The following is a 15,440-nucleotide window of genomic DNA, read 5'->3' as shown; positions in this document are numbered from 1 at the left end:
TTTTATCAAATAATTTTAATTAATCATTTTAAAAAATAATTATGACATGACACTAATATATATGACGTCGATATGACATGTCATTTATGTAAAGGAGAGTGAGCTACACACATGGTTTAAGGGGATTAAAAGTCTCATTTTAAATGAGTCTAAAGGTTCAGTTTACAAATGGTTAAGTAAACGGTCTAGAATATAAACTGATACTAGTATAAGTGTCCATTAGACCATTCCGCTTAAATATTATATTACAAATGTTTTACCATTTATAAATAAATATTTTCTCAATTTATATAAATACTTGAATTTCAGAATTAAGTTACTTTATTACCTTATTTATATTAAAATTTTAATTATTATAGACTAGATATTGATAAAAAAACTATAAAACATAATTGTTTTATTTTAAATTTTGTTAAATAGAAAAATAGTTAAAAAAAAACTTAACTAAAGTTTGTACTCACTCCATTATAATTTATGTAATATTTTTTTTTATAATAAATTGTAAATATATTACCTCAACAAACAAGAAATAACAATCTAACCCCCTTCCTGGAAGGTTATTGAACTACTAATGCCTCAGTAGGTAACTATATTGCCTCATTTCTATCCTTCTAATTGTGTATTAAATTCCTATAACTATAAGCTCTTTTTATTCTTTTTTGGCTATTCTTTCCTGCACCTCTTTTTTTATTTGGTTGCTCACCTACACAGCTTGAAGCAACAAATTCTTGAAGTGCTTCCAATTCTTAGCTTTCCATATATGATAAATCACCGCTCTAAAGATCGCAGATTTATATGATGTTTATCTGATTTAAAATGATTTTTTTAAAAAAATATTTTTAAAATTCGTGATCTAAAATAAATTATAAATGTTCATATGACTATAAATTTTTCAACTAAAAATAAAATGTATATTTTAAAGTCAAAATATTGTTAAATATATTAATACATCATTCTTTTGAAATCGACTACACATAAAAATATGTCACATAAATTAAACTTAAAATGACATAAATTTTCATAATTTTAAGAGTTAATTACATTATATCTCTACTCTTTTTTCAAATTACAAAATTTGTAGATTTATCAATAGACATGCGGATATATCGGTCATGATACATTGTTAATCAGGGAACTTGTTGACACATAGCTCACGGATGAATCAGAGAGAAGAGAGCTATATTTATGAATAAGAGAGGAGAGAACTATATTTGAGAGGGAATATAAATGTACCCAAGAGTAGAGAGATAGCTATATTTGAGAGGGAATACAAATGTACCCAACAGGAGAGAGATGTATCTATGACTATGAGACGACAGAGATGTATTCAAGAGGGGATGAAGATGTATTCGAGAGAGGATATGTATGTATTTGAGAGGAGACAGTAATATATCTGACAGAGGAAAGACACGTATTTGATAGGAATTTTTATAATTTTTTTAAATATTAATTCTTTTAAGAAATTATAATAAAATAATATGTGGTTTTAGGTAAAAAAAAATTAAAATTATAAAGATAATTAATTATATTAAACCGGTTTGAGGCTTCAACTATCTAGTATTTATACAAGAAAGAAGAGAGAGTGTGGAACATTACAGAATAGTATGGGAGCGATAACATTGAGTTGTTTCGTTAACTCCATTGGAGGGGAAGCCCCAAATTCAAGTAATGCCCTTCCTTCAAAACCTAAGCTGTCTCCTCTCCTTTCCTTTTCAAAGCCATCTTGGGTCGTCAGAACTGAGGCAAGTTAAACCCTTTCTGTTTTTGTTTCCTTATTTCTATCGTTCAATTTATTCTCTTTGGGTTGGACAATTGTTTATTCAACCGTTGAATACAGGGCAACGGTTATAATGGATTGAATAACAATAACCAATCCAATCCAAATTTGCTTGGTTAGGTAATGAGTTACATTGGGTCAAGAGTCGAGACCAACCCAATCCAATTTTTACTAAATTTATTTTTTTAATTTGTTTTTATAACTTTTTAGTACTAAAGACTATATACAAATTCGAATTTTTTAAAAACATTTTGATAAAAATTTTCATGAGTCAATTTGGGTTACCTATGGACTCAATTTTTAATGCATTGGTGGGTCGAAACGAGTTGAGCTGACCTGCCCAAACTTAAACTGGTTTGGCAGGTTGAACGGGTTGGGTTTGATTTTGCCATCTTAGTTGAATACTTGCTTTTCTTTCAGAAATTGAATGGCGGGTGCGAAATTAGTGAAGTTTGAACCCTTAAACAACTCCTCCATTTTTTGGGTCAGGGATTCAAAATCTATATATATACACATTAAAAAAAAAATACCTTATATATACGGTGTAATTTGTTGCCAAGGGGTTTGGGTTCACCCTCTAGATCTTATATGGTGATAAAGTTTATTTTGAAGCTACATTGAGCATTATAATCTTAATGGTTCCAAATGAAGCAAGAGCGAATATTGAGCATTCATAATAGCCAATAGTTGTTGCTTTTGTATTGAAGATAGTCTAATAGAACTTAATGCAGTGTAAAAATATTGAAACTTGGTTCGGATACTCTTAAACAGATTTTCGTCACTGCTCTTAGTTTCAAGATTTATTTTTCACTTAATATTATATATAGTTTATCAGAACCTACTCACAAAAAAAATATGGTTCTTCACAATATAGACAACACAACATAACTTTGTGCATCTGTGTTAAAACAATTTTTACTCTCATCGTTGTTTCATGCGACAAATTACTGTGATGAACTCAATTAATTGAAACTCAGATCCTTACAATATCATAGGAGAAGAATACAAACGGATTCAAATTTAACCAGTAAATCTGTCTATGCATTTAGTGGAGAATTTATATGGTGATACTGAATCAGAGACTGCATCTCTTTGCTGAAATGTCATAGAGAGTATTGGAAAATTTGATTGGAACGATAACCCTTAGAAGAGAGTCACTTGTTTATTTAAGTCAAAGAGAATACATTGCATTAGTGTTTATCACGAAAGCTTTTATTTTTTGCTTTGCTAAGTTATTTGTATTCAGGGTCTTGCCAGTGGGCAAGAAAAGATTTTTTTTTTATAATTTATGCCATTACTCATTAGGCAACATCCACAAACTTATTTCAAGGTCTAACTATCACATTTTAGGAATGAATAAACCTCAACGCCATTTGTTTTATGGTGGTACCTGGACTAGCATACTCACTATAACACTATGTATGTACTACTTCCCACCAGCATAGGTATCAGGTAACTCTACTCACCAAGGATTAGGGAGATACAAAGAAGTCGCCGAGTTTTCTCTTATATCTAGGGATTTGACCCCTAGTCCCTGAGATTTGCGCCCACTTAATTGACCTGTAAGCCAACATCCCTGGTTGCTAAGATACGGAAATGATAATGTTTGAAGTTTGGACTTTGTAGAGAAAATTAGTTATGCTATTGAGGATTGAACCATTTGTGGTTTGGGGGTGACTGTTGGATGGATAATGAAGAAGAACAAATGTTGAGAACGTGATAAACCTGTTTGTATATTTTCTTTGCATCAGAAATTTGATTGGGTGACACCTCTTATTATTGTAATACTTATTTTGAAGCCGTTTCTACATAAAAAATCTTAATAAAAGTTAATATGTGAAAATGTCTTGGAACATTGTTTCGTCTTGCTGTTTGGAGTTGTTAGACATTTAGGGGTTGTTTGGTTGGGAACAGGTTATCCCATGATTAATTATCCTGTGATTAGATATCGTGGAATAACTTATCCCACTATGTACATGGGATAACTTATCCCATCACTATGGTATAAATAGTGGGATAAGTTATTCCCAAACATGACAACCAAACAAGAACAAAAAATATTATCCCAGGACTATTTTCTTGTCCCATGACTATTTATCCATATTCCTCACGCCAAACGACCCTTAGTTCTAAAGTTTAAGTAGGCATTTGGACATAAAATGTGATATTTGAATAAAAGTAGTTTGAAGGTAAGTTGAAAAACTGTATTTGGAATCAAAGTTGTGTACATGCATTTGAGGTGAAACTCATCTGCCAATTTTTTTTTCAAAATAATCAGTCCAATATATAACCAAATGCTGGTTGTGAAATGTTTGTTATTGGAAAAAAGGAAAAAGTTCTCATGGACAAATGACTCCTAAGTATGGTATATTTCTGAACATATTCTTTCGTAATAGCTGCTCTGACTTTTAATAATCAGCTGCTTTGACTTTTAATAATCATTTTCATGGATAGTGGAACCGGAGATTGGTCCAACTTCTAGGTGGTTACAACATTGCTTCATGTATTCATGCAATGAGTTAATTTGGTATGAAAGTAAAATAGAAAATAGAGAGATATAGTGAACTTTGTCTCCATAGTAAATTAGATACCACATCCCTTTTCCGCAGCGTTACAGTAAAAATTGCAAAATTTGAGATGGTAATCCAGTATACCGGATTAAGAATTGCATATCGTCTAGTCTTAAGTTGGTTTGAATCGCCTTCTAGTATCAGAAGATTGATCGAGCATTTTAAGATTTGTTTTGTAGTATATGTATCATTGAGTTAGTGATTTGGTTCGTCGGGAAAAAGAGTTTTGTTCTCTGTTTGGGCTAATTGGTCAGCAAATTGACAACTTAATAACACTTACTTTAAAGTAAGTAATGTTTAATACTTCGATAATTGGGCTTCGGTTGAACAGTCAAATGTATCATGGATTAGGACAATCAAGTTCTGATCCTGCAGTATGAGACAGACATCTATGCTTATTCCACATGCATTTGGAACTTTTCTGTTGTACCGTTATTGAATGTAAGCTACCTTTTTTATCCTTATTTCAATGTAAACTTTGTTGCAGTCGAATGTTCGCAAAGAAAGAAGAAAGCAGCCAGATCCTCCTTGTGTTGTATGTAAAGGAAATGGCAGAGTTGAGTGCTACCATTGCCATGGCAGAGGTTCCTCTCTCTCTCTCTCTCACACACACACACACACACGCAAAAGACAGAGTATCTTACAAACTAAGAACTTATGTTTGCACTGGGACATACATCTGATGCTATTTAGATCTCACAGTTAAAGATGGTATAATTTTTTTTCAAAATAACAACATTCACTTGTTAATAATTAGTTTTATTAAGCAACTATGTAGGTAATACTGAAAATTTTCTTTTGTACATACTTAAAATTCAAAATAAAAGAATGAGAATAACTTTTTTTGGTATCCCCACCCACCATAAAAATAATTCAAATTAAAAGAATATGAACACGTAAGTTCATTTCAAGTTTGAATCCTTGATATCCTAATTAAGAAAAAGTGATTAAAAACAGTATAAAAAGATGGATTGAACAAGACAATTAGATAATTGATAGAAAAATTAATATTGATTAAAAATAATAATCTTTTTTTAGATTGACAATCAGTCTGGGCGAATATCAATTTTAGTTAGATCTCCAGTTATGAATTGGATTATAATAAATTGAGGGTTGATTTAAAATATGCCAATAGGAAGATATCATGAAATTAATATTCTTTTGAATATTATTTTCAATTTTATCGGGTCAACATATGAATCATATGTAGTTTTTATAGTTGATTTGAGAAGGAATTAAGTTTAGACCAATCAGATTAGGCAACACAATAAATAAATATTTAATAATTTTACTTTAGAGGAGTTGTTAAAAATGAGGACAAATATGATCCAAAGGTTTACATTGAAAGTATTATTTAGCCAAAAGGTTAATGTCAGGGATATTGAAGGCGAACGGTGGATGGAGGGTAATTTGTACCAATTAAAATAGTTGAGCGGCATTTTAGGCAAAATAGGGCTTGAAGTACTTTTAGTTCCCTAATTAGTTTGGATTTTGGTAATTAGTCTACTAGAACTCCTTAGTTACCTACTCTCTGAAATGAACTATTTTCCCTCCAAATAGTTTCACAAATACGCATATTAATATTTATGTATATGCTCCATGATCTGGTTAATTTTTCTTAAATTGACTTCCTATAAAATTCACTTGATGCAGGGAGGACTAACTTTTTGGACCTAGAAATGCTTCCAAGAGGAGAATGGCCAAAATGGTGAGGTATTAAGTTATTCAATTTCTCCACATTGTAGATATTATTACTTTGTAAATACTTGAGCTGCTGGGGATCCCATTATCTAATGCTCACTTCTAGGTGCAAGAGTTGTGGTGGAAGTGGGCTTGGATACTGTTCTCGTTGCCTTGGGACGGGTGAATACCGATATATAATGGGCTTTCATTTCATGAAACGGGATGATGAACCTGAAGGTAGATATTAGTCAAGCTGACATTGATTAGGGACTAGTAGTCCGCCAATATGCTTCTAAAAGATTAGTAGTTGAAAATTTCAGTCTAGATATGTAATGAAATGTCTTGTTTGGACCTTTTTGGCTGCAGTTTGAACCAAACTGCTCCTGGAAGAGCTTCAAACTGTGGGATGATGTACCAGGAAGAGCAAGCTTCAAGTTCTACATAATGTAACTACTAAAAAGAGATTGACATAGTGAAATGACATTTGATGTAAGTTAACCTGCTGCTAAAGCTCGACTGTTAGGCTGATAGCTTCTAGAATGCTATATTCTTGGAGCATTATCTCAGGTGCATCTTTTGGCTTTTGGAAACAGTCCAGCTAGAAATATTCCTTCTATGTGGGAATTTATGTTAGGACTTATGAAATACTGCCTCCTTTTTCCGGTTACTACTATCCGCGAATGCTTGTTCTCGCGACTAAATAAAGACAAGATGTGCTCTAAAAACATGCTAATGGCCTCCCAGGATATTTATAAGAGTTTCCCTAATAATCATTTTTTATCATTATTATTGTTTGATATGCGACATTGCAGGAGAGACAGAGATTCAAGAACTTACCGTTGTAGCGTTTGTCTCTCGCGAACTACTTACACAACTTTTGTTTGTACCTTTCACTATATAGCCAAACTTATATCTTGATTGTGCTCATGCCAAGATGGAATGTCAATGGTGCCCTTCGTGGTTTTTCACCAATAAGACATTTTCATCTCATTCTCTCAATTTACTATCGTTTTGTAGTGCTCGTGAGGTTTTTCACTCATTAGACTAGCTCATTTTTCTTCATTTCTTCGTTGCGATGCATCATACGTCACAGTATCATGTATCAATCTTTGGAGTATTGAAGAACATGATTATCGTTTTATTGAGTGATTTGACCGAACCCCAATGAAGGGTTGCCTACGTATTCTCTCAGGAATCAGGTTGAATTTAGTTCAATAAATCAAGAATTATTTTTCCTTTTCTTGAAAAAAAAATCGTTCATATGTGATGATGTCTTGACTTTAGTTGGTACCAACAATTAGTATTATGCATATGAATCACATTTAACTACTTTCAAACAAATATCAGATCAACTTTGAGTAATCCCTATAATTTCAAATGGTACCTCAAAAACCTATTCAATTATTTACAAGATCAATTCATCTTGCTTCAATTAAGGACTTCAAATTATTCATATACTCATGTTTCAAGTGCCCTTACAATAAATAAAGTCATATTTCACACACAATAGAAATATTTTGATCTTAGGACGTTTTAAAAGTCATTAACACTCGGAAAGATATTCAATGGATGAGCTTGACATTCCATATGTTTGGCCCTTATGTAAGGATCTACTAATGTGAGAACACAAAAAAATGAGGTCAAATAGGACTTGTCATTAGCTTGTAATGTAGGCTTAGGAAAATTTAGAATATTCATTAGGAATAAAATGTTTGTTTTCTCCTTAAAATTTGCACAACTTTCAATGTTTTTTTTTTCCCTTTCTCATTTGACCGTTGTTTTCTTGAAAGCTTCTTGTTTATTTATTTATTTTCCTCTCATTTTCTCCTCTTTTCGTTGGAGATTTTTATTTTCCATTTTTTCTTTCTAGCTTTTCATTTTTTTTTTTAAGTTTCACATATTTGATCTCTTCACTTTGTTATCAAACTTAGATCTTTGGCACTGTGTAAATAATTGATATCGCTCAAGGAGGTGAGACCAATAAATAGTGCATTCATGCACTCCAAAGGATATATATTAAGATGTGGTTATTCAAATAAAAAAGTTTTAGACTCAAAATGAAAGTTTTATGGATAACATGTCATTTGGTAGGCTTGAAAGACAATCTAATCAAAGAAAACCTATAATCCTTTTTCAAGTTAAATGTTGCTCAATATTTCGTCTCAACCAACATTCAGGCCAAGTTCTAGATCAACAAAGTTATGTCATTGAATTTTATATCTAAAGCTCACTACACAATGCATTTGAAACAACGAGGTCGAATTTATTTTTATCCATAACTTCAAACAAGAAAATTTCTCAAGTATTACATAAATATATTGAGAGATACCAGTAAAAGTCTATAGGTCACAACAAAACTGATCTTTCTTGCCAAATAGTTTAACATCTTATTATTTTTCTTATCCATAATCATAAACATGTTGATACCAACCAAGTTAGAAAAAAATTTAGATAATTTATTTTTTATTTTTTTGCCCTAGTTTATGTGTTTAAGATTTTTGATATTTTTTTTTCTCTGTTGGATCGAACCTCACAATAAGATTGACAATGTATCTTCTCGAGTAAAAATGTTTTTGTTTTGTTTTATTTTTAAGGATAAATTCTCTTTTTAATGGATAAATAAATTATATCATTTTTATTTAAAAAAAATATTTAATTAAGGATAGAAGAGAATTTTTTTTTCTGTTGTTGTGATTTTTTTTATAAGGAAGAAATTTTTCTTTCATTTCATTAGTTATCATAGATTTGGTTTATATACAAAGAGCTTTCCAAATAAATACATTTTCAGATATCACATAAAATAGTTTAGGTGGTCAAATAAAATTAGGGTATCTATCCTAAATGGATTCAATTATATATCGAGCCTCATTAAATTAAATACAAATTATTCAAATGGGTGAAACCTAATAGGGATAATCATATCTGATTTTAGTTTCAACAAGGTTAAACTTGTGGAGAAAAATATCTAGATTGGCTGTAAAACGAGCAGATAACTCGAGTTAGGGAGCAACAACGTACCGGTAGCAACACTTTTCGGATTTGTGCATGGGTACCCCCTATCCTAAATATAAATATGTGTGACTAAAAATCCTTCACCATCGACCGAAGATCCACTGACTATTTTGATAGAATTGGGATGCGCCGTCGCAATTACCATAATATAATTATTGAAAACTCAAAGAGATGCGCGGAAAAAGACATTTATATGCAGTTCAAATAATATCAGACAATAAATAAGTAGACAATTAGCACATTAAGTCTACAAAGATAATATCCAAAAATATAAATAAATAAATAAAAGTCATACATGAATCAAAATTAATAAGCTGGTTTTCCCCAGCAGTATCGTCATCTGTCATAACCCTTATTTTCCCTCAAAATTGATTTGTTTTGAAAGAAAAAGAGTTTTCCTATTAAAGTGACATTTTGAGAAGTGATAATTTTACTATTCAGAGTCGCCACTTGAAATTGATTTTGGTGTTCCAATTCAATTTATTTAAATCCCTAATTAAAAGGAAATTTGGCCTATTTTTATTAGTCTACAAACTAGAAATTTGGGTAAGAAATTTTGTTGACCGAGGGGAAGGTGTTAGGCACCCCTCAAGTTCCGTGGTTCTAGCATAGTCGCTTTATTCACTTTAGTATAACTTAACTCAATTTTTGAATATCATATTATTAGCTTAATAAAAAAATGCTATTTATTGTTATCTCTGAGTTATTTTAAACATATTTAAAACTGTCTTATTTATTTAAAATCTATTTAATATTTTTTTTTTTTCAATACATGTCCATCTGTTTGAAACTTGAAACATCCATATTATCTTTTCTCTTTTTTTATTTTTAATTTTTTTGCGTGTATTTATTTTTTAATAATTTTTTATGCGATTAAATATATAAGAATCTAATAGTTAGGAATTAAAATTTATATAGGAAACAAATTTTTAGAGTTTGGATAATTTTAAGATTTTTTTAATTACATTTAGAATAAAGACAATTTTATGAAATTTATAATTAGTTTTGCAAGAAACTCTAAAGAGATTATGACTATTTTATAGGAAGATTTTCCTTTTATTTTTTTTTACTATTTTTTCTATTTTTTTTTGCACGTTATTTTAACCTTTTATTTATTTATTTTTTAATTTTCCATTAGGTGTTCACAAGTTGAAATAAATTTTTTTTATTATGGCTCATTTGGATAAGGAAGTCTTTTTTGTAAAAGGAGAAGTATTCTCAAAAGATTGTCTGCTTATCCAAATAAAAAAAAAGGGGGGGGGGGGGGTTGGAGAATGGGTAATGGGATGTTATTACAAACTAAAGAACTGAATCTTTAAAAAGGGGTAAAAGTTTAAGTAACCAACCAAGTGATTTACTAGGTATTCCTTTAAAATATTGTATGGTTATACATCTGAATAACGTTTTTGTTAGTTTTTCTGGTAAAGTTTTAATTAAATCTCTATCTAAATGCTTTAGACCATAAAAATGATAAGATATTGAAAAATGTATCATTTAACATAAAGCCTCTCTAATTGTTAAAACTTGAGATTTATTGGGATCACTTAGTATTTTTTTTGTTTTGATTTTGCAAGATGAAATAATGAAATTTAAAAGGAAATTTGTGAGTCGGCCTTGTTATTTTAGCAGAAATTTATATTTACATTGACTTACCCACGCGGCCGCACGACTATTGTTCATTTCGTGCTGCGGATCACGTAGAAATCGGTATTTTTCAGCAAAATGGGCAGTACTTTTAGCACATAACTTAGATTGATGAATGGTCGAAGACGTTGGAACAAAAGCTTCATAATCTTTATTTTTCTCGGCATTACCACAAAAAATCTTAATACTCTAGGAATCCCTTATGACCTTAATTCATATCCAGAGACATTCCAAAAGAAAAACTTATTTTTGATACATATCTAATATTAGAAATAATCAGATTTGAAGTCTATATGCATTTAAAGAACATCTCAGGTCATAGTTTGATGTTTTGGGGCATTACATTATTGATGTAAATATAATCATAAATACTCATGAAATACACTCAATTCTATATAGAAATACACTTGTATATAAATATTGGTTGAATAGTTTAATTACTATTTTTAATAGAAACACATAAATACATTCAAAATAGTAATAAAATGCAAACATACAAAAATTTTCAGTAATAAATAAAATGACATCAGAACATCTGACCTCTCAATTTAGAATTCAAATATTTTAGCAAGTGATAGTGCCCCAGTACAACCTTTATTGTTTTTTTTTTAATCCTTATATACCTTCTTCTACATTGCATCTTTTTTGTTATGGTTGGCAGTAATTAAATATATTTTCTCTTTTAAGACTTCTATTCAATTTCTGAAAGTTGACAACGCCAGTGTAGCATATCAACCATATATATCACATGTATATTATGTGTGTAATCAAGTGATATTAGTTCACCTTGAAAAACACTTTCTCCCAATATAGTAGAATATGTTTCAATTTCTTTTTCTTTTATGATTGATTATACACAATTAGAAAGAGAATTTTTTTAGATCGAAATCAACACACTAGCCATGAAAGTTCATAAACTTGTTGATTTAGGACTGAGCAACATCAAAGTAAAATGTACATAAACTATTGACCTATAAAATAAATCTAATCTTTCATAATTAACCTCTCAAAAAACAAAAAAATCAGTATTTTATGGTATAAAGAAAGTTCATATATAGAAGGTATTATACAAGCTCCCTCTTAAATTTCTTTATCCATTAAAAAATTCTTCAATTACAATCCCCTTCTTCCTCAACAATCTCCAATATTGGTTGATAAAGAGGAATCTTAAACGTCAATGTTCAAGGTTTATGAAGAATATGGGGATTATTATAAAGAAGTTTTTAATCGATGGATAAATTGAGGAGGAAGCATTCTGTACCTTCTGTACACGCCTTCCTCTTTTTTATCTTACAATACTTGCAAATTTTTTTTTTTTTTTTGTTTTCGGAGGTTAAAGATGAAATTTGAATGATTTGTTGCATAGGTAAATATTTTACGTACATCTTGATGATATTTAATCCTGATTCAACAAGGTGTTTGACTTCATGGCTACTATGTGGATTTTTATCAAATTAATTCATCTCATACAAATAGTGTATGACTACAATAGATAAGGAAAGGAAAAGTACTTTGTATTAGCAAAAATAGTCATTCAAGAAAACAAAATGGAATAGATTTATTCAACCTTATCATGGAAGTTGTATGTGATTTTATAACACCAATTTCATTATACGGGTTTTTGCCATTGAAGTTAAGCAAAGGAAACATTTGTTCTTCTTTAGACCATCTTCTTGAATTCCACTTGCATATTCTTCAAGCTCCTATGCAACATACTTGATATAAGTATAATACCTAATGTGCAACTTTATTCCTACATGAATGTGATGTAATACTTTATGCAAAAAGTTCTAAAAGTTATATGACCATATAAATTTTATAATATGTTTATATTCATTAGTAAAGTGATGTTTGTTTTTCTTCTTTTAAGTATATGCCTATTCAGAATTTATCACACAAATTAAACGTGGAAAGTTATCACTTATGTTAAGGACATATTAAGGATCTTACTTATAGGTTAATAACTCACTTGTATATAAGTCTCAAACTACTCTGAGGAGAATGTCGATATTAGTATAAAAAATATTGAAAACTTAATGTAATCCACATTTGGACATGATTTAAAATAAAAAATTTCAATAAAATTGATTTTAAGTAGAAGTTTTCTTTAAGTATGCAATTTGAATCTCTTTATTATACTTTTTTTGTTATAGAATTATGAAAATCACACAATTGAAAATGCTATCAATTTTTTTTTAAAAAAATTCACATAATGAAAAAACATAGACCGGAGTACCCTAAGTTGGAACATTCATAAATCACGTACCTGTAAATACCTTAGTATCCATTTTTGTAGTTCTCTTTGATTTCTTTAAGAAGGCCCAATCTCCTCTTCAAGGCTACACAGTTCTCCATAAAAATAATTCCTCTCACCAATAGTGTTTCTTGAACATTTTTCTATTATTATATATAATATAACACTAAATGCACACTGAGAAAAATTAGCAAAACATCGTCTTGCTTCAGTTGGTGATGCACCAAAACTGTGGTCACTCTCCTTCACATATAAGTAATTACTGCACGTTTTCTTTCTACCTTCGCTTCCCATGACATTCCAACTTCATTTCTTTTAGGCAAATAAGCCTTCCTCAAAATTTTCTTATTTTTATTTGATGAAACATGCTAACAAATCGAATTTAGCAAATGAAACTCCTGAGTTGAAACAATTTTTTTTTTTTAATTTTGGCTCATTTGGATGGGGGTAGGAAAATGGGTAATGGGTGTTATTACAAACTAAAGAACTAAATTATTACAAAAATTGTAAAAGTTGAGGTAACCAAACAAGTGATTTACTAAGTATCCATTCAAAAATATTGTTCGGTGATATATCTGAATATCGTTTTTATTAGTTTTTCTGATAGAGTTTCAATTAAATCGCAATCTAAATGCTTTACACCGTAAAAATGATAAGATATTGAAAGACTTATTATTTAGCATAAAGCCTCTCTAATTGTAAAAGCTTGAGATTTATTGGGGTCAATTAGTATTTTTTTGTTTTGGTTTTGCAAGAGGAAATAATGAAATTTAAAAGAAAATTTTTGAGCCGGCTTTGTTGTTTATATTTCTCTCTCTTGTGTTTTGACACTTGACTTGCACATGTAGCCATACATATATCGATACTAAACATTTCCTCGGGAAGAGTTGAAGTAGTTTAAAGTAGAAAATATTTAAATTAAGGTAAAATACAACACATTAAATTTTACAAGAAAATGTGACAAGTTGTAAATTTCACTTTGCACACGTAAGTTATCTGAGATTTATTTAATTTCACAATTTCTTGCAGTTTTGTCATAAATTTCACGGGATGCACACAAGTTGTCGAGGTCATCACAAATGTACACAACTAAACTGTCCAAAAAAATTGTAAAGAGGATTGAAAAATACAAGACAAAATAGTCTTTTAGTAGGGGTTCTTATATCCCCACAGATAAGATATGACAATATAGCTTAGTTTTTGTACTGTGAAAAGAAAATGAGGCAAAAGCTGCAAATTTTATGTGATGCACCCATGTTGCATGAAACTTACTTTATATTACAATTTAGTGCATTCAAATTTTACACTTTTGCGTTCACTAATACATAAAATTTATAAAATCGTCACACTACTTGTGATGCAAGACATTACATTTTTTATCTCAATAAATTATTATATCCTTTTTACATGTTCATCCACACTTTTGTAGTACATTAAACATGTATAAGTGATAGTGACATTTAGATTGTCAAAGCTCATTTTTTCTTATTTAAAGGATATATCTCGCGAGATGGGGGATCTTGCGTGGACCTTACAACATTACAAAGAGGGAGATACTCGGGAAAAACCTCCAAGTATAAAGCCAAAAGACCATTACATCTACAACTAGCAAATGTAGAGGCTAACTAGACTATATTCAACAAAAGAATTTGAAGGGCCACTTAAAATAATAATTCTCTAGTGGCCCTTCATAGGAAATCATAGTGGCTGAAAGAACAAGCTTGAGTATCGTTTAGTCCTTATTTGGGTAAAATCAAAAACCATAATGTGGAACTATGGTCTCTAATACATCTCCTAGTTCTTGAACTATGTTTACACCATAGGATACTAGCTAATGGATCCACATAGAAAGCTATGTCATATTTGGTTCTACTTTAGCCAGTAGACCGCCTTCTTTCTGTGTGGTGACACTGGATTCTATGTTAGCTGACATGGTTTAATGTCGGTTAAGGTGAATGTTCCCTCAAGTAAAATGAAAGACAAGTAAATGGAAGTTGACTAAGGTTACTTGAAGAGTCTACTTAGTATAGGTAGGGGTATGAGACTCTACCTAGACATTGCACAAGTTGACTCTAAGGGAAGTCCTAGGAGATTGTTGTTATGCAAAATGATAACATGAAAGGTATGATGCTTATGATACATTTTGTTGCTCTTAAATGAAATTGGTTACGTTAATGAACATCTTATTAGTCTTTATTGCCTTATGAGGTGATGACTACTTATGTTACAAGTTCTATGAAGATAATCTTTGCTTATGGTCTCCTATCTTATCGACTTGGTAATGTGGGGTTATGGAGCTTCACATGACCATTGCACTTTATGTTGGGGATGGCATCATTGGTAAGTGTTTTGTATGGTATGTTTGTATGATCTATTGAATATGAAATATTAACATGACACTATGATAATTTGTCTTTGATTATGGTCATGTCTTATGTTGATGAAATCCTTAACTTGTATATGTTTTATGGTATTTACATTGAAGATTTTCAAATGAATT

General features: G+C 30.3%; 1 protein-coding gene across 1 annotated transcript; it reads left to right on the top strand.

Moving 5' to 3' along the window:
* Nucleotides 1-1,545: 1,545 nt before the first annotated feature.
* On the top strand, nucleotides 1,546-6,755 carry LOC101247227 (uncharacterized). Its single transcript, XM_004240870.5, has 5 exons — nucleotides 1,546-1,742; nucleotides 4,835-4,931; nucleotides 6,001-6,055; nucleotides 6,155-6,267; nucleotides 6,397-6,755. Exons 1-5 carry the CDS (start codon nucleotides 1,605-1,607, stop codon nucleotides 6,399-6,401), a joined length of 408 nt encoding a protein of 135 aa, XP_004240918.1. The 5' UTR covers nucleotides 1,546-1,604; the 3' UTR covers nucleotides 6,402-6,755.
* The last annotated feature ends 8,685 nt before the right edge of the window (nucleotides 6,756-15,440 follow it).

This window comes from Solanum lycopersicum, chromosome 6 (assembly GCF_036512215.1).
Source record: "Solanum lycopersicum chromosome 6, SLM_r2.1".
NCBI classification, from domain to species: Eukaryota; Viridiplantae; Streptophyta; class Magnoliopsida; order Solanales; family Solanaceae; genus Solanum; species Solanum lycopersicum.
This window is presented reverse-complemented; position numbering and strand designations above follow the sequence as displayed.

Coding starts and splice junctions, on each gene's coding strand:
- LOC101247227 (XM_004240870.5), top strand. CDS start 1,605: ATGGGAGCGATAACATTGAGTTGTTTCGTTAACTCCATTGGAGGGGAA. Junction 4,932..6,000: donor CTACCATTGCCATGGCAGAG/GTTCCTCTCTCT, acceptor CACTTGATGCAG/GGAGGACTAACTTTTTGGAC. Junction 6,056..6,154: donor AGAGGAGAATGGCCAAAATG/GTGAGGTATTAA, acceptor GCTCACTTCTAG/GTGCAAGAGTTGTGGTGGAA.